This window comes from Mirounga leonina, unplaced genomic scaffold (assembly GCF_011800145.1).
Source record: "Mirounga leonina isolate KUSES-001 unplaced genomic scaffold, KU_Mleo_1.0 Mir_95, whole genome shotgun sequence".
Classification (NCBI taxonomy): Eukaryota; Metazoa; Chordata; class Mammalia; order Carnivora; family Phocidae; genus Mirounga; species Mirounga leonina.
In genome coordinates, this window is record NW_023270865.1 from 5,613,945 (window position 1) to 5,639,678 (window position 25,734).

Here is a 25,734-nt window from a genome sequence, read left to right on the forward strand (position 1 = left end):
CTTTCCCACTTGCTGTTGTTCTCCACTGGGTTCTTATAAGCCAAGCCGTTCTGCAGCATATTGCTCTTGAAGAGGTCTGTGCTTGGTCTATTTGTGTTTGTTTTTTGGTGTAATTGCTAGAGGAAAATCTTATATCCCTTTTTCCAGGTTGCAGGAGGGAGAGGAACCACCTCCCCTCGGGCCCACGTGCTACCTACACGTTAAAGATGCCGTTCTCTAGGGCTGCCTGAGAGGGTGGTAACTGCAATAATTTAGTGCCCACATCGCACCAGAAACATTCCGTGGTTTTATCAGCAACTTCAATGAAAACACGCAGAGTAGGCAGAACTCATATTGTCAAGGACAGAAGTAAGATCCCGATATGTGAAGTGCCCGGGATCACAGCACAGCGCGTAGGGATCGGGATTTTGGCCCCAGTTGTCTGGATGGATCCACATGCCCTGCTCTTTGGCTGCCCCGCAGAGCCCGAGTGCTGGGGCTCACCCGGCCCTCCAGCTTCCTGCTCCATTCTGCCCTGCTCTGGGTCCTGTTCACTGATTCCATCCCCTGGACTGATCTTCCTTCCTGTGTCTCGTCTGCACCTTGGAACATAACTCGAAGAAAACACTAAAGTCCACCACTAGGATCTGTTTCATGCCTGAGCACTTGTACGCAGACTAAGAGCTCCTGCGGGCAGGGTTGGTTTCGTAGATGTGGTTCTGGCATTTGGTGGGATCATCACGTATGTATGAAGGGATGAGTGGAGGGAGGGAGAGAAGCCTCCTGCCAGCATGGGTGAAAGACCTGTTCGATGCCCAAGAGCTAATCACCTGTGTCAGAAGCCATCCGAAGGAGAGACGTTTGCTTCTGACTCCTTGGCTTGGCATTTCCCTAATGAGGAAAAGGGTAAACTCCAACAAATACGGTGTTATGGCAAGGATAATTTACGTGGCTGAGAAAGAGGAGCATCAGCCTTCTCCATGCCGTGTTCTACTCTCAGGTTCCAACAAGTACAAGATGCTTTGGCAAGGACCCTGCGATCCACTGTCAGACCATCCAGAAATATTAATCTGAGTGAGATCTTGGAATGGGAGAACCTATGTTCTTGGTGACTATTCATCTGCTTCCAAACTCCAAAAGACACTTCTTTTTTGAGTAATTATAGCTCAGTATTTACTATGTGATTCATCAACCTCTCTTAGTACTTATGACAGGATAATATTCTCTTCTGAAATAATAAACCAGCATGCCAAATTCTTGTTCAAGAGGGAGAAGCCATTTCGTTGATTGGAAGGAACACCTACTCTACTGATGTGGGTAGAGCAATAAAGTAATGGTCTTAGGTGTAGAATAATTTTGTACAATTACCTTCCACTCACTAGAATTAACTGTTTGTTATCTTTAACCATACTAATTAAAGCTAAAGTATTCCGTAGGCGTAAGGGAGATTAAAAATGAAACCTTTGCGTATTCACCCTCCCTCCCTCCATCGGAAATGAGATGTTTAAGTGTTGACCAGGTAGATGGGGGCCAGTTCCACTACAGGTGATACCAGAGGTGCAGGATGATGCCCTGTGATTGGCTTGAATTCTGTAGATTGATGTCTCCCTCTTTGCTTGTGGTTGCCTGAGGATGCATTTCTCTGGAGAAAAAGAAAATAAAATTCAATACGTAATGCCCTAGATTTCTCCACAAACAGCTCTAGTGAAAAGTTTTATGAAGATGAAATTCAGTACTTCTTCTGTCATATGCCCATTCCATTACTTCAGTTGTCTAAAACTGTGGTGCAATGGTTCATTTTATGTGTCTTTTTGACTAGCCAGCCCGTCGTACCTAGCTGTTTGGTCAAACATCCATCTAGAGTTTGCTATGAAGGTGTTTTTAAGAGATTCACATTTGAATCAGTAGACTTTGAGTAAAGCAGATCACCTCCCATAACGAGGGTGGGCTTCTTACAATCAGTTGAAGGCCTTAAAACAGAGTGAGGTGCCCCGAGGAGGAGGGAATTCTGCCAGCAGATTGCCTTTGGAATCAAGATGCAACACCTGGGGGCGCCTGGGTGGCTCAGTCGTTCAGCGTCTGCCTTCAGCTCAGGTCATGATCCCAGGGTCCTGGGATCGAGCCCCGCATCGGGCTCCCTGTTCGGCGGGAAGCCTGCTTCTCCCTCTGCCACTCCCCCTGCTTGTGTTCCCTCTCTCGCTGTGTCTCTCTCTGTCAAATAAATAAAATCTTTAAAAAAAAAAAAAAAGATATAACACCTGTTCTTCCCTGGGTCTCCAGCCTGCTGGCCTGCCCTGTGGAATTTGAACTCGCCAGCCCCCACAATCGCGTAATCCAATTCCATAAAATGAAGCTGAAGGTAGATGATGACAAGGATGGATGGATTGATTGATGATCGGTAGATATAGATAAATGTAGGCACAGAGCTCTGTAAAGTTATGAAAAGTACAGACATAGGTAACCTACATGCTGCTGATTCTGTTTTCTCTGGAGGACCTTGACTAATACTGTGGGGGGGAATCACTGGAAATCAGGAGAAATTAAGAACAATAAGCACCCATTTGGGAATAATGATCCAGCAAACAGAGGTGTTTTTTAATCAGAGAAAGAAAAAAAAAATATATGACATTGAGGTTGCAGTGGGGAATCCATCTGTCAGGGCCTTTCTTCTGTTTCACTGTCGCCTGAGACCCGCCTGGCCCTGGAAGAAGCCAGGTGCTCTGATTTCGGTGGTGATGTGAACGGTGATGAGAAGCTTGATGTCTGTCAGTGGCCTGTTCAGTCTTCACTGACTTTGGCATGAGAATCCAAAACAGCCCCGCTGGTTTCCCAGAACACATGTTGAACCATATCTGAATCTAGCTCAGGGTAAGTGGAGGTCACGGGCCTGGCAGTAGGGGACAGAGTGTCTCACGGTTTTTGTGAGAATCACCTGAACTAGCGGTACTTCTTAACAGGAGACAATGAAAAAGAATTAGAAGCAACAAAGACCAAAAGAGCCAAAGGAATGAGTGACGAAGATGAGTCAAACCTGAGCAGCGCAAAAGGATTACCACCGGCAGGCGATGAGAGCTTGGGTCATTTTCCGTTACGACGCCCTAGCATCACGGCGGCTCATGCACAGTGCCTGGCACGTAGGAACCGCTCAGGACATAGGAGTTCTCACTAGCAACATGTTCTGGTTTCTAATGTATTTATTTTATTTCAGTGCCTAGTATATGGAAAACACGGCGCAATTAGCCCAAAGGTAGGCTGTGTAGAGTAGGAATGTCACTGGGAAAGGGCATGTCACACGGAAGAAGCTGTGGGCTCCCAACCCAGTGCTGTGCCGCTTGAGGGAGGTAGGCCTGTCACTTGTGAAAGATGGCTGTCCCCGACTCCCCCCTTCCAGCTCATCTGACGGCTCCATGTTTATCCAGTTGAAGAGGCTGCTGCCACCCAGGTAGATGGGACTAAGCTGGAATCTGTAAATAACGTTCATCTTTCCAATATTTATTGAGCGCGTATTATGGACAAGACATTGGATCTTTTTTTTTTTTTAAGATTTTATTTATTCATTTGACACAGAGAGAGGGAGAAAGCAAGCACAAGCAGGGGGAGCAGCAGGGAGAGGGAGAAGCAGGCTCCCCGCTGAGCAAGGAGCCCGATGTAGGTCTCGATCCCAGGACTCTGGGATCATGACCTGAGCTGAAGGCAGACACTTAACCGAATGAGCCACCCAGGCGCCCCTGGATCATGGTTTACAAAAGAATAATTGATGTATTCATTTTTGTGGCAAAATATCCTGTGACTTAACTTTATAATAGAAAGCACAGACCTGCTTTATGTACCAAGAGTATATCTCTCAATGGTATATGAAACATATACCTACATGCATTCTAAAATAAACTGCATTTATCCCTTATCCACGATGCCATGTCCCTTATAATAACTTCTCTTAAGATTTGATCTGTGGGTAGTTTCTTTTATTTCTTCCTGATCCGTCCTTATGTGATTTTAATTCCTTCACTTCCAAGTATGACTGAGGGGATAAGCATGGGAAGAACTTTGTGACTAGAACCCAAGGAATCATGAACACTTGATTCTTCAGTCATGAACACCTACCCATTCTCCTTTTAAATCCATTCTTGTGTCCCTTAAATTTTTAAATCAAACATTGGAAAACATTTTGAGTCATTTGGCTTTTGATGAAATATTATTTTAAAAAAATTTTTTAAAGATTATGTTTATTTATTTGACAGAGAGAGATATAGCGAGAGAGGGAACACAAGAAGGGGGAGTGGGAGAGGGAGAAGCAGACTCCATGCCGAGCAGGGAGCCCTATGCGGGGCTGGATCCCAGGACCCCGGGATCATGACCTGAGCTGAAGGCAGACGCTTAATGACTGAGCCACCAAGGCGCCCCTAAATGATATTATTTTTAAATTTGCTACGTGTTAACAAGTGGGTAAAAATGGGAGGAAATTTTGAGACTTTTTTTTTTTAAATTTTGCTGTTATTTTGGACTTTTCGCTTTTATGTATTCTGGCAATTTCCCAAAAGTAGAGCCTTACAGAGCAAAACTCAGTAAAAAGTGAGTCTCTTCAATGGTTTTCCTACTGGATGATCCCCTCATAGGAGATGATCCTTGAGTGGGCATGAGACATTCAAGAGGAAAATGGAGGAGGGTTTATGTTTAGTATTAATTACACAACTGAGAAATAGCCCTCTCTATCAAAGAGCTGCCTTAAAAACTTTGTATTGTTCGCTGTGCGTGCGGTGGAGGCATCGTGACAGCATATGAATCAAACTAATTGTAACTCTTACTTGGTTATGAAAAAAAATGACATGTGCGTTCTTCTAAATTAAGTCTCTCTCACACAAATTACTGGTTGCCACCGTAAATCAAGCAACATGTGTTCTGAATTCTGACTGCTAGAGAATTAGCTATTGAGTGGGGAAATGAGATACTTTTGTTTGCAGCTAAACTCAAGTTGACTTTTTTTTTAATCTAAAAATAAGTGTTCTGGAACGATTGCTTCCCTAGCTTCTATAGCGAGAAGGAGACTGGAATTAGGCCTGCCCCTCCACTTTGGGTGCAAGGGTGGGGAAGCGAGGCCCAGAAAGGTTAGGAGCCCCATGCAAAGCAGTGGCCAGCTCAGACATGAACTTCTGTCGTCTGGTTGGCATGTGGTGACAATACTCCCCCAGCATTGCCCTGAATCATGCGGCGACATGGTCACCTCCGTGGCAACCAGCCGCTTAAATCCAGGATGTGCCACATCCCCCCGTAAACCAGTACCATCGAGACTCGAGCAGAGCAGGTGGGGGAGCTGGGACTTGCTTCCAGACGCCTGGACACCCGAGCCTGGGTGCTGAGCCACTGTGCCCTCCTTTTCAGCGGAAAACCCAAAGAGAACTTGGAAATGGACGTTTTCCGAGGAGATCTACTTGAAGGCTTTTATTGGAAAGTCCAGCACATTGAGTAACAGATGAGAGACAGATCACCGAAATCATAAAACAGTGCCCTTTGGTGGAATGATATTCCCTTTGTTGTTCTTACTTCGGTTGTCAGTGACAATTCTGATACGTCTGGCATGCCTTTAAGTGTGATTTCAAAGAGCGGTTTCTCTAAACCAGGATCCTCAAACTGCAGCCCAAGGGCCAAATCTCATTAACCCACCATCTGCTTCAGTACAGTCTCCTGAGCCAGGAATGCTTTTTACATTGTTAATGTGATTTTTTTTTTTTTAATCAAAAGAAAAGTAATGTTTCCTGACACTTGAAAACTATATGAAATTACAGTTTCGGTTCCCACTAGGGAAGTCTTGGCACCCAGGCACCCTCGTTTGTTTGCGCATTGTCTACAGCTGCTTTCCCACCATGATGGTGGCCTTGAGTGGTTTTGATGGCGCACACCCCTGCCCTTTGCAGAAAGAATTCGCCCGCCCCTGCCCCACACTCTGTGGACGGAGGCCCTGGGTCCTGTGCTGGTTCCAACCAAGGGTGCAACTCCTGGGCCTCACTGTGAAGCCCAGGATGCCCGGATCCCAGGCCTCCACGGAGGGGATGGCTCCTGGCCAAGCCGAGAGCCTCGGATGCTGCCCAGGGTCCACTCCTGCTGCATAGCTTAGGTGCACCTGGGTGACAGGGACCCAGAGAGGCCAGCAGTGGGGAGTGGGGGCAGGACAGTTAGAGAAGAGATGGGAATATTTAAGGAGCCGTGAGAACATTTAACCAGGAGCAAGATGAAGAGGCAGTGTGGAGAAGTCTGAGCGAGACCGAGCCAGGGAAGGTCTGTCTGCTCATGGGCCAGGGCAGCCACGTGGGGGCCTGGGTATCACCCCCTCCTTCTTCTCTGTCCTGCTAATGAAGGACATCTTCACCTAGGAGCCGAACTGTGCCCCCCACATTCGTATGGTGAAGCTATAACCCCCAGTACTCCAGTACTTAGATCAAGTGAAATTGAGGTGCAGTGGCGCTCATCCGGTCTGACTGGTGTCCTGATCAGAAGAGATTCGATCTGTCACGCACAGGGGGGACACCAGGTGAAGGCACAGCTTCTGCAAGCCAAGGAGAGGCCTCAGGAGATCCCAGTCCTGGGGCACCTTGACCTTGGACTTGTGGCCTCTGGAAATGTGAGCAAATGCGTTTCTGTGGCTTCAGCCCCCAGGCTGTGGTGCTTTGTTCCGGCAGTCCTTGCACACTAAGTCCGTGTCATACGGCCATGCTTGGGGGGCCCCCTCTGCGGCTCTGCTTCTCCATCCCTCCTGCAACCCCCGAGGATCCGAGCCCGCCCCCATGACTCAGGGTAGCAAGTCTCTTTTCTCATTCTGCACAAAACACCTGCTTCTGCCTCTGTGTGTGTAACTTGGGGTGATTCTCCCAGGCTTGCAAGCTTCCCAGAGGACCAGAAGTATGATGTGATTTTATCAGCCAACTTATTCTGTCGCCTTTTTATGCAAAACGAAACTTTAAACATATACAAGGTAACTGACAGGCTACAAAGTAGGATGCCGGGCCCTCCGGACGTTCTCAGGCTCAGTGCTGGCCCCCAGGGCTGGCTCCGTCCTGGCTGTGGGACTGCCCTGTGCGCTGACAGACGTGTGGCGGTGTCCCTGCTGTCCACCCACCACAGGCCAGTGGCATCCTCCAGTGTGACAGCCAACAGTGTCTCTGGGCACCGCCCCATACCCCTGAGTCAGGGCACAGAATTGTCCCGGCTTCATCCCACTGCTGTGGAGTGACGCCCCCAACAAAGGCCATAGGTGATGAGCAGGAGGTGGGGGGTCGGGAGAAGCTGCGACCAGATAGTCCGCAGTAGCCAGAGAGACTCACAGGTGAATCCATGGAGAGCAGACACCGGGGCAGTGGCCGTATCCTGAAGGACGCTGCATTGTTCCCTGAGCACTTGTTCTGGGCTCCCTGCCCACCTCGATAACTTAACATCCTCTAGGACTTGAGTACTCTCTGTTCTTTACACCTCATCTGTCCTTGTGGGATGAGATGGGAGGAAAGACCGTTCCTGGGGCTCTGTCCCCTACTTGCAGGGACCCTAAGAATAGTGTCCAACCCTCCATGCATCTGTTTCCAGCTGCCCCCGACTATGATATGGGATTGACCCCACTACTCTTCCCTCTTCCCCGAGGTATCAGTTTTGGAGGTGGTAGGCATTTTCCCTAATATATCTGGGATCTAGAAGGAACACCCTTTAAAGTAGATGGCACTTCATACCATTTCCTCCGTGCCGTGATCTCCATGCGAACTAATAAGTTCACTGTTGCTCAGGTTTGTGGGCACAAGCAAGAATTCTCTGGGCTCTGTCTCCTCCATGAGACTGCGTGGAAGGGTGGGCAGAGTAAGACCCAAGCCTACCCCACCTCACGCTCAGCTCTGGAATCTTCTCTGTCTCTTCCTGGCCATTGGTTTTGGAGTTTATGATACTGAGTCATGCCCTTTTTTGTGTCATTGCTGTAATTGGTGAAATTTCTTTGTTGGTTTTATAAATGTTGGTCTATTTTATTAGGTATCGTGGGAAGGAAATTCTGCCCCATGCTGGTTTTAACGTGACACCTAAATTTGAGCCCCTATCTTATTCATCTACTTAGAGTCATCAGCAAATGCAATCATAATTACTGATCATTTGATGAGTATAATAGACATCTAGAATTTCAAAGGATATGTAAATAAAATTCATTATCTCTGCCCATTCGCCCCCCCCCCCCCAAAGTCAATGAGACTATAGTGGGGCAAACCAGGGTAAGTGAAGGAGCTAGAGAATAATTAATGACAGTGGGCATCACCGGCTATGAAACCAGTCCTAATTCAGAGAAAAGCATAATGCACGCAGGTTTGTACCAGCCAAAGGAGACTTTGCCATCACCGAGGCTAACATGCATGGGCCTCCTGCCTGCCAGGCACTGTTCTAAGCCCTTTGTAAACATCTCTTCCTCTGATCCCATAGCAACCCCATTCAGGCGAGGCTTCTCTGTCCCCTTTAAGATGAAGGGCAAGGGTAGATCTTCTAGGAGAAGTAAGAACAAAGCGGCACAGGGAGTATAACGGGAGAGATTATGCAGGGAGAAATGAGCAGACCCATCTCTCTGGAATCTTATGAAAGAAATGGTGGCAAGTCCTGTAGGGGGACTTGCTGGGACCATGAACATCCTGGACTAGTTTTAGACCTGCAGGAGGGATAGCTGAGTTCCCGGGGCCATCTCATATCATGAATGCTGTTTTTGCTGTTGTGTGGATGCTGTCAGCAACGTACAACCAGCAGGTGCTTGGTCTTATGGACAAAACCATTCAGCTGCGGTGGAACATTTGTAAACACAAGCAACTATCATTATAATCTTCTGGCAATCGTGATATGGAAAGTTAGTACATAATTCTATTTCACTTTTTAAATGCATGGTCCTTTAAAACCCGATTTTTTTAATAGTTTTGCAATATTAGGAAAAGCATGACTGAGGATCCAACATCTTATTTTATGTGAGTTTCTTGATTGTGAATCCAAGTTGAGTAAGAATCTTAAGGTCCGTCAACTGAATTGAAAATCTGGCTGCTTCTTTTAAAGATATCCTGCTCAATCATAATTGCATATATTATATGCAAAGAACATCTTGCTTTGGGTAGTGTGGTATTGTATGTTTCTATCAGCTACCAGAAAAGCATTTTAGTAAAATCACTGAACAGAGAACAGAACATTCCCAGATATTTCAGTGGACCACTTCAGACTGAATCATGACACATAACTGAATGCCACTCCATTAATTTTCTCCTTTCCTTTAAAAATTGTTCATTAAAAGAAATCTCAATCCTACGCAATTTTTGTTTGTTTTTATTTTCGTGACAAGGAGTCAACATTAACTTTGAAACCTCCGCCCCCCACATTGTCTGAGCTAATTTATACAGACTGATGTCTGAAACGATCTTAAAATAAGTTGAAAGTGACTCACTGCATTTGTGGACAGCTGCTGAATTTCCATTGTGTGTCTTACTGGTTTGAAGGCATTTCTAAGAATTATTTGCTAAGTGTTGATCTGGGGTGGAAGCCAAAATGGGGACATAGTGATGGCAGTGAAGTAGCATTCGCCTCATATCCTCATCGAGAGCCCATCCTCCCGGGTCTCCCACTAAGGAGTGGAAGTCCAGCCCGGAGCCAGTGTTTGGACAAGAGAGAGAAGAGAGAGAAGTGGTGTGTAGAGCTGGACACGTGGTGAATTCACAGAGTCAAGTTGGAATCCAATGTCTTCCTGATCGGTACTTGAGCCTGGGCTCTGGGGTTGCTCGTGGAGACGGCCTGAGCATGTAGACCCTACAAAAATTATTTAACCTTTGGATCCATGAATGCTGGAAGGCCCTGCCACCCAGTCTGTGTCCGATGAAAACCACCGCCATTCCCCGCCATCCCTTGAATCTGGACAAGCTTCTTTCTCACTTTTTCTAAAAGAACATGGGAAGTCATGCTCTGGGATGTTTGGAGCAGAGGTCTTATAAAGCCCTGAAGGTCCCCTCTCATTTCTAGGGCTACTGCCCTGAGATCACCTTTAGGGAGCCAATCCAGCCTCACGGAGGATGAGAGACTGTGTGGAGGAGAACCAAGGCCCAGCCTCCTACCAGAAGCTGCGGCCGTGTGGCTGGGAACATGGTGGGCCTTCCAGCCAGCCAGCCCTCCCGGTGAGTGCAGTCCCCTGGCTGGCCCGCAGCGAAACCACAGAGGAACCGCCCCGCCAATCCACAGGATCGTGACGAAAAAAATGCATCACTGTTCTAAACCACTAGCTTTGGGGTGATTCATTTGGCAGCAGTAGATAACTGAAGTATATTTCTGATCCAGTCCAGGCTTGAGCTCAGGTCTGCACAGGCTCAGGGGAGGGCAGCGTGCAATTTTCCTTAGAAATCACTGCACAGGATGCGGTGTTTTATCAGATATCAGCTTCGTCACCTGTCCCTTCAGTGCTCTTAAAAATCTGTTTACCGCCTGACAAATATGTTTATTGGCATGACCAAGCTGAGAATTCCCAAGCCTGTATAGGCTGATGTTGTGATTCAAATTAATCAATACATACGTTTTAATGTAATATCGCCTCTCTTCTCATTAGCCGTGACTTTCGTTCCCACGCTGATCTCAGTTTTTGATTCCTGGCAAGAAACCCGCCCTCTTTTTCACGTTGGCAAGGCTGAAATTCGTAAGTTATTCATCCTCTCCTCTGCGGCTCTGCGCCCTGTTCTGAGCTGTGCACCTTGCATCACACCGAGCACAGGAGTCGGCAGCAGGAGGAGCCTGGCCCCAAGTCGTTTGCATGTGCACTTGCCTTCTACCTGCAGAATAAAAAACAGCAGTGCCACTTCCTTTGCTTTAGAAAGATCAGATTTCAGCACACCTTCAGGAAAAATACATGAAAGAATAGAACCACCCTTGGTTCTCCGCAGCCGCCCTGGAAATCCGTGCATGCACGCCAACTCCCGGGCACCGTGACCCAATCAAAAGATGTCTCTGAATCTGTATCTAGAGGTGTATAGATGTCTGTAGGTGTAAACGTATGTACACATGTGTTACACACATATGTGATATACATACACGTATTTATTATATCCATTCTCCCGTCATTTCTTTTAGCACAGAAAAGCACAGGTTTTTAAAAATTACCAAAACAAAAAAAATTCAAAATGTATCTCTTTTCGGCTGCCACACTCAAGGATGGCTTTCCACTTCTTTCTGACACCCTCCAGAGTGGAAGAAATCTAAAAGTGGAAATGACAGTAGAAATCTATTCAAACACCTTTCAGCCTACAAGGAGGACTCTGAGAGCCAAAGAAGTTATAGTTTTCCCATTGTCCACTTAGTGAGTGACAGAGTGGAGGCCAGGATATTCTTCAGATTTCCATTATTGAAACACCAGACGATTGACTGAGCTACTCAGAGGAAATCTGATTTAAAGCGTAATGAGGTGTTTGTTAGTTGCACATTCACACCTTCCTTCCTGTATCTGACAAATGTTTATTGAGTGTCTCCTATCTGTCAGCTTGGTGTCCCATATGGGGATATGATACCAAAGAAAGCCCACTTCGGGCACACCAACACCTACAGCCTTGGGCAGGAAAGTAAACAGATGGCTCCAGCAGAGTTCAAGAGTGAACGCTGGGTGCCAGAATGATGCACGACACCTGTCCAAGTTGGACACTCCACAGCAGCAGTGGCTGGGAACAGGATGGGGGGCAAGGAAGAGGGGCAAGTTTTGTACATAGTGGGAAGGACAGGAATCGCAGCTTCATGGACACAGGATGGTAAGAGGCAAAGAGTAACCAAGGGTGAGAGCAGGTTTCTGCATGGTTACCTTTTAACTGGAGTAAGGTTACAAGAGGAGGGAAGGTGATGGTTTCTGTTGTGGAAATGCTGCATTTGCAGTCCCTGCCTGTGACCACTATTTTGTCTCCCAGTATCCTTTCTCTCCTATAGTAAGGAGACATGCCACCCAGCATCCCTGAGAGAGACGGACAGCCTTACGATGACCTCTGGCCAATGGCACGTGAACAAAAGTCATGGTGTTCTTCCAAGGGACACCCTAGAGAGGTGTGCTCTCCCATTCTGGAAGGATGGGGCAAGAAAAAGATGGAAGCGATGGATCCAGAGTCCAGGGTGGGAAGGAAGGGAAGGCCAGGGACAATAGGGCAAAAGTAGTCAGGTTAGAGTTCCAAAGGGGAAGTCTCGCGATTCAGAGCCAAGGTTTTCAACCAGGGGAACTTCCCAGCCTCCTCCCCACTCCTCAGGAGAGAGCACTGGGCAGTGGCCGGAGGCAGTGTGGGTTGTCTGAGACAGGAATGGGGCCTCTACTGGCATTTCACCAGTTAGGAGCTACTAAAGTCTAGTCTTAGTCTGTGGGGTAGATGCTGCTAAACATCCCATCATGCACAGGACAGCAAAGAACTGTCCAGCCCCAAATACCAACAAGGTAAATGTGTACAATGAAACTGCCGGATGTACCTGTTCAGATTCCTTCACCTAAACACACACACACACACACCATGCGTGCCCTCTACAAGCTGATCAGAGCTTGTCTGCCTGCCCAGGCTCAGCCCACAGGCTGCCAGGTAGCTTCCTATGAACTTAAAATTTGTATGTGTCCTTAACATGTATGCTCAGAATAAATGAGTCAGAAAACTCACTAAGTCAAGGTTTCCTACTGCATTACCTGTATGATTTAAACTTGAGTTATCATCACACGTAACTTGCAGTAAGGTGTATTGCAACATGTTTTTTCTTAAATTATGGAACCTCCAAGCCATGACTTCCTTTTTGTCAGGTAGCAGTAAATGTGAGGTCTTGAACAAGAATCACTGTTTTTTAGCTAATATTCAATGTTGTTGTCTCCAAAGACAGAACTATGCATGAGACTTAGGTGGGAGAATCCCTGAATGAAAATCTGCAGTGTTACTAAGAATGCATTCTCTAAAGACAAAGATAGAGCTCAAATATGACTGTGTCAACAATATGATTACACAGACCGGGTATGTACCAAGCCACCGTCCAGAAACTGCAGCCAGAAGGCTGCCTTTATTCTTGAGTTTGAACCCCAGGCATTTCATTTGAGTTCCTTTTAATAAAATTCTAGGATGTGACGGCCCTTCAGCTTTTTGCTGTGGGGATTTTGCTGGACTGTTTGCTGCTTGCGTCTTTAACTAAATCTGAGGAAGCTCCGGACATTGCTTGATGTGTGGAATGAGAATTAGTACAGTTCTGTTATCTGTCTTCCCTCATTGTTCTTCTTTTCTGGAGAAGGGGATGTGGTGCAGAAATTGTGGGCACATCTCTTGGTATCAACCGCGTCCTTTCCCAAGATGACAACCCATGTTTGAGGGCAGGCGCATTATTTAAAGGGTGTTATCTGCCGGGTTGTGTCTTTGGAGGCTTTTTTCTGGAGCCTGGCATTAGGGCACTGTATTTTTCAAGACAAATAAGCAGCAATGGGAATGTCGACTTCAGCGCTAGGGAGTCCTTGGATCCCCTCTCCATGCCATCTACTCATCTCTGTATGCACAACAGAAAAAAAGGAAGTGCCTGGTTCAGGATCCAGTCATGGGTCCACAAGAGAAATGTCAAGCAGTTGCTTCCAGAATATTCAGCTCCCTCCCTTTTCAAAGACAACCTTTGATATCAGCTGCGATTTGTTCTATGCCCCAGCATTGTCTGGGGGGTGCTTCTGGTGGGGGGAGGTTCGGACTGGGTGGGTGGGAAGAGGCTGAGGGCTGTTGATGGTATAGGAGACTGATGGGGCTCACCCCAAGAGCGATTTTGCTCTGGGGTTCAAGTCTCCACATTCAGCCTTTGGAAAAAGGTCCATATACCCCCCCCAAAGATAAAGGGGAATTAGCCACAACTCGAGAAACTGCCATGGGGAGCAGTCCCCTCCCTGTCACTAGCCGAAGCTGTTATTTATTCATCTGCCCATTTATGGGTTGTCCTTTCTCTTGGGGTACAGTTTAGGAGACCAGTTAAGAAGAGCTCTAACCATGGACTACAGCTCTGTGGGTTCAAGTCCTGACTCCACCATCTGTTTGGCCTTCAGTTTCCTCTTTGTAGAAACGGGCAAAAGAAGAATCACTCACTGGTTAGGTTTTGGGGAGCATTAAGTGAGATGATGCTTACAAAGCACTCAGAATGGGAACCGGTATGTGGAAGGTAGCCAATAAATATTTGTTGAGTGGGGAAAAGAATCGGGAATTAAGAGCACAGCATCCGCATTCAAGTTGAGCAGTTCTGTAATTTCCTCGGAAGACAAGGAGGAAGTTCATGTCCATGGTGTTCCACATATTGTTCTTTGATCAACAATTCTGAGTGCCCCAAATGTGACTTGAGAGACCTTTTTTGAGGCAAATCTTGGTCGCAACCTTGAAGGCACTGGTCTTCCCTCCAAAGCTCTGTGTGCCCCCGGCAGCCACCCTCGTCTCTCACACCGCCTTACAGGCTCGTCTGGTTTCATAAATCTGAGCATCCAGGCTCAGGCAGAGCAGGCCACTCCACACTAGGATCCTATCTGCCAAGGGATTAAGCAGAGTGAACCTGCAGGCTCACCTCTGTCAGGCAAGGACCTCACTCGGCGCCTAGCAGACAGACTGGGGTACTTGTCCTTGTCCCGGCCGATGCTGTGAATGTCCCTGTGAAACCCTGCACTGCCAAAGTCCCTGAGTATGGGGACATGCGGTTGGTTGAGGAAAGCCCATAGCTTTTGTATTCAGCCAGGACACCCCAGATAGGAGAACAGAGACCACAACGCTCTGTGTGCAGGATGACATCTGCCGCCACGAAGAATAGGTAGATTCTGATGACTTCAGCCTTTAGTTAGAAAAACATCTTTTAGACGTGTCATTCCTGTTTTTTATCATGGAAAAAAGAAACACAGATTAGTACTGAAATGTTCCACGCTTTGAAAATCCTGTGCACACAAGGACTGAACGCGTGGGGCGGTGGACATGGCCCTGCAGTGTTATATCTATCTCAAGAGCTAGACTGGGCTGTGGCAGAAATCGCCCCCAAGTCAGAGAGGCTGGCAGCAATAATGCCTGCTCACTGGTGTTTGTCCAGTATCGGTGGGCTGCCATTTTGTGCCAGGCATGGGACCCGGGCTTACAGCAGCCATTACCGGGGACACTGCTGGTCCCCACAGCAGAGGGAAACAAGAACATGGTGAGCCCCATATGGCTCTTAAAGTTGTGTGTAGAAGGAGCACGCATCATGCTGGCTCACATTTCACTGTCAGACTGAGGCCCATGGCCAAGCCTACAGTGAAGAGGGCAAGGAAAGAAAGGGTCAACACCTGTTTCAAAAAAAATAATTCAGCGTACTGCGAGTGTTTCGTGCATAGAACTGCCTTGGGTATCTAGTCATCTCTAGCGTGTGGGTTCATTGAGGGATTGCATCTGAACATTAAATTATTCCATTTCACTCCTTGCAATCTTTCCTCAAGTCAATTCCAACAAAACTTCTTTTTATTTCTTGTTATCTTCTTCCATCCACAGTATTATTGGCATCTCCACCTTTCCTTCTTCTCAGGAGAAATCTTCCGGCCACCTGTACATCATGGGGTTTTTTTGCCCCCGCACCCCAAAAAGAAAAAAAATCCAGAAGTGTGGTCAGTCTTTACACATTTTCTCCACATTCTTTTCTTCAACCAACTTCACCTGTTCCAGGCTGGATGGTGTTCCTTGCCTGTGGGCAGATGATCTCTGAAAGGCCAATCAGACCAGAATTAACACCACTCTGGAGCACTTTACTATTTTACTTTATGTTGTGTGAGAGTGGAGGTCTGTTTGCATGAGGAGATCTCCTTTGGGTGATTCAGCAGCATTGCTGTTGAGTTGTGTTGTGCTCAGACCATGTGGGTGCACGAGCCTGAGAGGTGCCTATGATCCTCATGGACCCTTCCTGCCATCTTGCTCTGGGCGCTGTGTGCAGTGGCCGGCCCTGCAGGCTGGTCGAGGGAACAGAGCTGTGCCTCTTATCTTAGGACCTCCATATTGTCTACCTGAGGACTGAATATTTCTACCTTATCAGTGATTTTTATTTTTTCTCACCAGAAGCTCTGTTTCTGAGAATTGAATTGACAGTGGATTGTAAACAGGTCAAGTCTAGAAGTATCCATTTACCGTCCCCCATGACTATAAACACAGTTTATACTTTGACTTGATTGGCCCTTTTGTTCTCCAACTTCTCTGAACTAGAGAGTCATCACATGAGAGTGATAATTTCATCCTTGTACCCTCTATTAACGGTGTGTGCTCTAAAAGCGTCTCCATCATCTCATTGAGCTAGAAAATCAGAGCGAGTGGAAAGACTGGTCAGTGAAGTCGGGAGACACAAGTTCTAGTTGGTCTTGACTCCCTGGTGAACACCAGCCACCTCACTGCACCCCTCTGAATGAGACCTATACCTAGCTTGCCCCTTATTTTGGTAAAAAATGTTTACATTCAAATGAGATTGACTGTGACCAGGGTTGTAAAATGAGGCAACAATATAAGCATGTAACGAAAGGACTTAGTGTTTTGTAAAAGGAAATGGCGATTCGTTGAGTGCGTATTGGTTTTAATTTGCACAAAGCATTCCAGTTTTCCTAGACTGTGGAGTATAAACAGGCAGGCTTTCCCTCTGCACGCCAACACGGGCCGTTAATATGGCACACCAGAACTTCTGGCCCTTCTTCATCCTCTTCCCCCTCGTTGAAGTCACTCTTCAAGAACTAGCACAGCCTCAGTCTCCTCTTGTCTCCACTGTCAAGATTCCAAGTGGTCCCTCCTTTTTCATTGTCCTTCTGACAGTATTTGCCACCATATTGAGATTTGAGCACTGGGGCTCTTTCCTCTATGAGTCACCAATTGCCCAACTCCAAACCACTGAGAAGTAAATTCTGGAAAGGGCCTCCTGTGGTTCCATCAAATTCTAGGAATTCACATGGACATGGAGACCTTCATCTCCCCTAGCTCAATAGACAAATTTTTTAGACACCCAAACTGGGACTCAAAGGCTGGAGTGATTTGGTTGAGGTGTTCTAGATAGTGGCTGAAAAAGTTCAGGAACCCACATCTTATTCCATGTTGGTGTGGTTTCTGCTACAAAGTGCTGCTACTCTCTTTCATACGTCCATTTCATGACTGCATTTTTTGTAAAAACCATAAAAAGATGAAACAAGACCTTTAAAATATTAAGAGTATTCAGTGTGTTCTGGTTAATTGATGTGAAACAGGATTTTTAAGGAGGAACCTAAACAAAACAAGCTAAATCTAACAACAGGAAACAGCAACAGTAGCAGTTGTTACTAGAACTTAATTTTGGGGATGTGCTGTTGATGGAGGTTGGTGCCAATGGAGGATGCTTATTTTCTGAGACCAACAGACATGAAGCTGGCTGCAAGAGAAGATATGATCTGGGGAAGGTGTTGACATATCTTTATGTCCCCGGCAGGTGTTTTCCGAGTACGGTGTTCTCAGCATTTGTTCCTGAATGGACACATTGTCCTTTCATATGGCAGGGCAGTATTGAATGACATCATCTGTCTCCTTAGCACCACATGTAACCCTGTGGCTGCTTAGGGATCTGGTGTCTTGCATTCTGATAGCTACTTTCTGTTGGGAGGAGAAACATTTGTAACAATATCCCTTCTGTTCATTGCATTGGTTTGGCATCCTGATGTAATTGAATTGCCATTTAAAATAACAAAATAGAAGTAAGAATTTTGAAAGAGAAAAAAATTTTCCATCTTGCAAAAGGAGCATGTCACTGTCTTCCTCTCCTTTGAAAAATTCAGCGGATTTTAATTTTTATTACATGCATGGCTTATTGAAGGCACAAGGCATCACATGCATTATCATATCCTAGCTCAAAATTTAAGTACAAGTCTTCTTTGCTTAAATTGGATTTTCCTATCAACCAAAATAATCTCCAGGCTAGCATAAAAGTAGAAAGTTATAATATCTGCTTTGTTTCATTATATTAGAAACATTTTGGAGCTCAAAATGTCCTACACTTTGATCAACAGTGCATTGAAATTTACTAACTCTAATGTCCTACACTTTGATCAACAGTGCATTGAAATTTACTAACTCTGTAGCTCTTCTATGAGGCGCAATTTAAAAGAACGAATTCTAGGGAAAAAATGCTAATGAATAATAATTGGAGGTTTAATAAAAGGATGTGTTGAGATAGACCCCTCAAATCAAGGCCAAGTTGTTTATCAGATAACCTTTGAGTAAGCTAGAATTAGTCAGATTTTCTGTCATTACACAGTCTTTTCTAGGAAGAGAAAGAAGTAGTAATGGTATGCATCAGTCAATCTAATGACAACTTGATTTTCCAGAAATCCCCTTAAGGAATTTTTCCAGTGTACTTGGAGGGAGAGTGTAGCTAGGTTACATCCGGTATATTAAGCACTTACATTTGTGGGTCATTTTCCGATAATTTGGCAGGGCACACAGCTACATTAGCAAAAACCTGAAATATTAATGGAAATATTAACCTTGTCAGATTATGAATTGAGTTGAAATTTATCACATGTGCTATAATATGGGGCTTTTTTTTTTCCTGCAGAGTATAGCATTTTGTAAAGGAAAAAGAGATAAATTTAAAAGTGTACTGATTTACAGATTTCAGTACAGGCTTTTAGTTGAGGTTCACCCTCTTGCCCAATGCTGTCATCACCAAGAGGACATGTGCAGACCCCAAAGCAAGGACCCCATTCATGAGCTCTAATCAGAAGTTCTGCCTTCCACTCACTGGTGCCAGAACAGCATGGTAGTAAGGAAGCCTCATGTTCTTTAATTTGTCTGGTTGGCTGTTACTAAAATCTCAATTCCAGTCTAAATTCACACGGATTCTTGAACACTAAAAAAAGAAAAAAGAAAAAATTTTGGCTTATACGACATATGTACACACACACACACACACACACACATCTTGTATTTTTGAAACTACCTATAAAAAGCCAGTCATCCAACTACATTTGAGTCTAAAATAAAGATCATAATTTACATTTGGTCATTAAATGAAGCTATGGGCCTGAAAGAGAATTATTATATTGGATTCTTCTTTTTGTGTTCATGGACTCTGTCCTTGAAGAAAGGCTAACTTTGGGATTTAGCCTATTCTTATTACAGAATATATGAGGAGGAGAGAAGGGAAAGATCTCAGTTAGATTTACCCCAAGCAGACCCTAAGACAAGGATCTGGGTGGAGTCATTTAGTTGGAGGGTAGTTACAAGTAGCAGAGTGAGGGAGTGGATCGGGGAGGGAGGTAAGCTATTGGAAGGAGGCACTGGTGACATTCGCGGCTCAGTCTTGCTGAAGAGCCGCAGTGGGAAATGTGGTGCATGCTCAGATCTTCCTGCTGAGGGATGTGGGTGCCGGAGCTGGGGTACTCATCCATCAGTTACTCCCTCATTGGTTGAGACCCATGAAACTGTAAGGAATAAGCTGCAGGGAGCCTCCAAGGAAGGCAGAGGGAACATGGATAGGACAGCACCGGCCACAAGAAGCATGACTAGAAGTGAGTGTAAACAGTGGGAAGGGCTACTGAAGAATTCAAGATAAGAAGCAAATTTATGTATTTGGGGGATGGGTAGCAAAAGATGAATAGATGATGAGTCTTGATATCAAGATTTCAAAAGGGTTTGTCATTTATTTAAAACATAAATCCCTTAAATAAAATCTTTTAAAAAAAAGGGTGGGGGGAGGCACCTGGGTGACTCAGTCATTAAGTGTCTGCCTTCGGCTCAGGTCATGGTCCCAGGGTCCTGGGATCGAGCCCCGCATCGGGCTCCCTGCTCCGTGGGAAGCCTGCTTCTCCCTCTTCCACTCCCCCTGCTTGTGTTCCCTCTCTCGCTGTGTCTCTCTCTGTCAAATAAATAAATAAAATCTAAAAAAAACACCATAAATCCCATTATCTTTCCACATGGGTTCTTAGATCGGAGAGAGAACAGACTTGTATCGCCACCAGGCCATCAAACAAATAAACCAACCTCTCAATTTGTGCATAACAAGGACACAGACTTCTTTTCAAGTTTTAAATTTGAACGTCTATTTTCATGTCATTAGTAGTTTCTTGGTATTCTGAATTCCAGATGGGTCCATTTTTCTGGGGCTACCTGTTTCTTTACTAAACCCAAATATTACTTGCTTTTTTATTCCATTATTGAATTCAGTATTTTCCATCCTCCTGGTGTTGCTTATCCTGGCCCCTGGCTGCCTGCTGAGATGTCTGTAGTCTCTTATACCGGACATTTTACAGATGCTATTCCTGACTCTGTCTTTGTAATAGTTTAGAATCACTAAAGGGGATTTGGGTGGTCATCACAGGAAATGAAATACTTGAAAATACTTGACTATCTTACTTAGAATGTGCGGAATATTTGTTGACTTTCTGAAATGCAATAAAGCTTGTACTTTATCTCCCAAATGAACAGGCAGGCGAAAATGAGTGTTTTCTATCTTCGACTGACCATAGGTTTCTGGCATTTTTATATCATTTCTGCTTTACTGCTTTAAAATCAGAGTAGAGGGCGCCTGGGTGGCTCAGATGGTTAAGCATCTGCCTTCGGCTCAGGTCATGATCTCAGGGTCCTGGGATCGAGTCCCACATCGGGTTCCCTGCTCAGTGCAGAGCCTGCTTCTCCCTCTCCCTCTGCCACTCCCTCTGCTTGTACTCTTCTATCTCTCTGTCAAATAAATAAATAAATAATCTTTAAAAAAATAATAATAATAAAATAAAATAAAATCAGAGTAGATAAGTAGTATCCTTGGAGGAAATATCTTTGCTTACCTTTATTCCCCACTCTGAAGAACACATACTTAGAACTCCATAAATAATAAATAACACATGCTGACCTTAGAAATTTTGAATTCTTTTTCAACATGTCCTTCTACACTCCATATTTTAACTTGTTGGAAGAGTCCTCCCCTTGGACCCTCTGCAGATCCGTGATGCTTTCAGAGATGACTTGGATGTTACCGTAATGATTTGAAATGTTTTGGTCTTCCTCCCACACCCTGTTTCAGGAGCGGCTTCTGCTCTCCCTGCTGCCAGCTCACATAGCCATGGAAATGAAAGCCGAGATCATCCAGAGGCTGCAAGGCCCCAAAGCCGGCCAGATGGAAAACACAAACAACTTTCACAACCTGTATGTCAAGCGACATACCAACGTGAGGTACGCTGCTCTGTTCTTGTTCCTCAGCAAGTCCGGGGAGCGGCTCGCCAGCCTAGGGACATTTGTAACTGGGAGCTCACGTCTCACAAAATCCTATCTCCTCTGAAACTGTGAATGGAGTCCCCACTCCACCCCACCTCCCGCTGCCTCTCATGGCCTTCACAGGAAGATAAGGAAGTAGAATCTCCTTCACTTTACTGGATTCTGTTGTCCATCATGGCGCTGCTTTGTATGGCTGGCCTTCCGTCACAAAGGAGAGAGAGGTGGTTCGTGGGGTCCATTCTCTGGGAACGCCATGGTCAGGTTTCCTGGCATCCCTGGAGCCTAGGGCCCTCGGCTCTGTGGTAAGACTGAAGGTAGGGCCAGTGGGTTCTTGATACAAAACCTGATTCCTCAGGAGGGACTTGGCAGGGCCAGGGCCTCAGTGAAGGGAGCACTTCCTGTCCATCAGGAATGATGGGCTTCTGGGGTGTGGCCAGCCAGTGACCAATATCACAAGGGACTGATGTGCACCTTAATTAATTAATAGTGCAAGTTCCTGCTTTCCAAGTCTGCCATAGTCCTCATCTGCTTCCCAGGGAGCCATTCCTGGAATCACAGGACGTGGAAAACTAACATGTAATGAGCATGAGATTGAGATCCAGAAGGAGAACTATGTGGGGCCTCTTTCTCCCTTAGCTCTCCTCCAGAGTGGAGCTGCATAGGCCCTCACTTCAGCATGGGGGGCATTTCCTCCCATGCTGCCCATCTCCCAGCTGCAGCAGAACACGGCCCCTCCAGACCCAGGTGTGTGGTCCCTCACTGTTCTTCAAGACAACCCAAGCTTCATACCACTTCTTTGGGGTTTTTTTCTTACATCCATCCAACTATATTGCAGTAGTACTTTTTATTCTTGCCAGGTTCTCTCGGTAAGTAACTCATGCATCTGACGTCATTCATTCCACCTTGATATTATTACCCACCCAGTTCAATAGTTCAGGAACAACAACCACAAATATAACTACAATTTGCTGAGCATTGACTACTTGGCCTTTTGCTCTCAAGCTCGGATCCTTTCCAGTGCATGATCCTAGCTTCCAGTCTGGTTGCTGCAACTCAAGGATTTTTGAAGTTTATTAATAAGAATCAAATTCGACTCCATTTTACCACTGCAGTTTAACTGCAATTTAACTAAAGTGCTAAGATACACCTCATTTGGACCCCAGATTTTAAGAAAGGTATGTAGAGCTAGTGATAAACATGGCCCAAGCACGCACAGAGCTAAATGTATAGTGACAAATGCAAATTGGGAAAGCAATAATAGAAAAAACTATATCAGTGAGAACTAAGGAAGCAGTGGATAAATGAAGAATCAGGGGTAAAAAAAAAAAAAAAAAAATTAAGTCCCTACTATTTTGAGGGATTAAAAAAATAAATGTATTTCAAGAACATTTGCACCTGCTAAGGAGTAAAATTATTTAAAACATTGGCCTGCCTTCAGGTTTTTAAGCGTTTCACCTAAAGAATTAAAGAAGAAACATTCTCACAGTATCCTACAAGGTGTATTATACTAGAAATTTCCCATTCCAGCCTTAGCTGTCTGAAAATCAGCAATATCCCTGCTATCTGAGGGAAGAGTTTTAAGTCACAAATGCGGTGTTTAACACATGTAAAGGTAAATGCAGCCATATCTGAACAAGGTCCCCTAATGTCTTTGAGTTTCTGTGAAATAACCCAGGAACAAAGAGCCTGATGAAAATGGCCGAAGGTACCACCAACCTCAGGCAGGTGATGAAGGCTCCCCGCGCTGCCTGTATTAGCTCCCAATTTCTAAGTAACAAAGGACCCCAAAACCTAGTGGCCTCAGACAACAGTAAACATCATCTCACAGTTTCTGTCACAATTTGAGAGTGGCTTCACCTGGTGGTTCTGGCTTACCGTCTTTGACGCGGACTCAGGCTTGGTGTCCGGGGTCCTGCTGGGGGACCTGCCTCCGAGGTAGCTCCTCACATGGTTTGCAGGAGTCCCTGCGGTTGGCTGGAGGCCTCAGGTCAGCATCACTGAGCCTGCTCACAGGTGACTTGAGTGACCTCACAACATGGAAGCTCGCGTCCCCAGATCAAGGGATCCAAGACAGAGCCAAGGGCCAGCTGCAGTTCTTTTATGATCTAGGCTTGCAAATTCATTGCTGTAATTCCTGCAGCATCCTCTTGGTGACACAGATCGGCCCCACCCAGTGGAGTGTGGATGATACAAGAGAGGAAGTTCCAGGAGGTATGGGTCTCTCTGGCACCATCTTGGAAGCTGACTACCACATTGTCAAGGCAAAGGATAGGAGAAGCAACTTCAAGCGCCTTCCCAGATCATCTAGAATATATTTGCGGTGTCAGATTAAATTTAAATTCACAAAGTATAGTTAGGACTCTAAAGTAACTTAAATACCTAACCTTAAAAATGTAAAAGCATACATAAATTGCATGGCATACCAATTATTTTTATAAGCAATAGGAAAACATGACATTTTCATCCTGGACAGGATAAGCAGAAGCAAAGAAGCAGACATGGTAAATGGATATTGCGGAGAGTCCAGTCAATACCTGAGGGGTTTTGAGGGAGTTTTTTGGATGAGAATTATTAGGTTTGTAGACAGTAAAGATCTGTTAACTTTTAGTTCAGCTTTGGCCATTCATTCAAAAAAAAATATTTATTCTCTGTTACTAACATATCCTAGCTCTTTACTCTCTGAGGATGATAATAATGTGAATAATCATTAGGAGGAGAGGAATTTCTAGATGGAAAGGTAGCAGCTATCAGCTGCTTTCCGAATCTTCAGCATCTTCCTCTGAATCCTGCCACTAGGGCTGAAGCATTCACAAACCCATCCCATCTTTGAAAATAACCACAGGTCCCGGAATTCAATGTCACCATCCAATTCTGAAACCTGCCCTTTCTCCCTTTCATAGCCAAGATTCTAGAAAGGTTCCTCACTATCTGACTAGTCTTCCCTGTTTTCTCTCCCTCCTCAAATCCTCACCTTCTGCCATCCACCCCCACCATGTCACAGAACTCATGCTTGCTCAGTTCGCGAACTGCCTTGCTCCCGGATCTGAGTATGACTTAGCCTCTGCATCCTTGTCTCTGACAGCTCAGTATGGTTGGCCAGTTGACCTTGCCCTCCTGCTTAAAGAATTCTCCCTCACTGTAGACTCCATGACATCATACTCCTTTTCTCCTCTTACCATGTCCTTGCCATTTTCTCTTCCCTAAATCTAGCCTCTCTATAGGAGTGTTTTCAGAGCTCTCTCCTAGCTCCTCTCTGTTCTCTCCACTTCTCATTCAGGACTTTAATTACCATCTGTGTGAAGCTAAGGTGCAGAAGTCAGCTGGGGCACCTGGGGGGCTCAGTCAGTTCAGCGTCTGACTCTTGATTTCAGCTCAGGTCATGATCTCATGGGTCATGTGATCGAGCCTCTCATTAGGCTCCATGCTGGGTGTGGAGTCCACTTGAGATTCTCTCTCCCTCTCCCCCTATGTCCACTCACCCTCTCTTTCTCTGTCAAATAAATAAAAAAATCTTCAAAAAAGGGAAAAAAAGGAGGAAAACTCAACCATAGCTTTCCATACTCACTCACCTAATGTATATCTTCCTCTTGGATGCTCCACTTACACCCCCATCAAACTCAACACAACCAGAGTTGAACTGGCCATCTTCCCCTTCAAGCTTGTTTTGATTTGTTCAGAGCTAGGTTTGAGCCCCCTTATCAACCAGAAACTGGTCTTCATCCTTGATGCCTCCCTCTCCTAGACACACTGCCCACCATATCTAATGTTCATCCAACGTGCCTGGTTCATCCTTCCTACGTTTCTCCCATCTCTGTCCAGTTCTCTCTATTTCACCTGACGATACCATCCACAAGGCTTTGGATGAAAGGGCTATGATTCTAACTGACATGCCTACTCCAGGTTGCTATGGCCCGAATGATCTAGGTCGGGTACCTGGATGATCCCACAGAGTACCCTGCTTCCTCTCCTATAACCGTTTGCACATTGCATCACAATTATCTGTTTACATTTTGAATCATCTGGCTGCCAAGTAACTTTTGGACTGTCGTATGACATTTACGGCCAGCCTATCTGGGGGCGCCTTCACCCACCACGAGGTTGGACCACTGGCAGCATGGTGGGGTTTGTCAACAAGAAGTGGGTTCAACCGTCCATTCACACATTCTCCCTTCCAATGCTGCCTTGGATCAGACACTGTCTCTGAGCTTTTTCCTCTTGGGCCAGGCTCAGCTTCTGTGATCCTTGCTGCTACAGGGTGCTATGGGGGAAATAGGGAAGGTCTGATGGCACTATCTGAACAGAACAGAGAGTGCGGAAGCCCCTGCAGCCCTGATTTTCTTGGACCAGAGAGTTTTCCCCCAGCTTTTGTCATCAGCAGAGGACCAAGTCTTTCCTCCAAGGTGAAGCCACAGGCCTTGTGCTTGGCACAGTGAACAGGGTGCGGCCAACAGCAGAGAGACAACTGTTTTCTGCCTAAGATCAGGCAGGCCAGTGCCACGTTACTTTTTTTATTGTGGCAAAATATACATAACATAACACAGTT

General features: G+C 45.7%; 1 protein-coding gene across 1 annotated transcript in view; it reads left to right on the forward strand.

The window, feature by feature from the left end:
* Nucleotides 1-25,734, forward strand: part of ADCY2 (adenylate cyclase 2) — a 388,609-nt gene that overhangs the window by 248,027 nt on the left and 114,848 nt on the right. Inside the window, exon 5 of the mRNA XM_034998852.1 lies at nucleotides 21,001-21,149. Coding sequence (XP_034854743.1) covers nucleotides 21,001-21,149 — 149 coding nt within the window. The remainder of the gene's footprint in view (nucleotides 1-21,000; nucleotides 21,150-25,734) is intronic.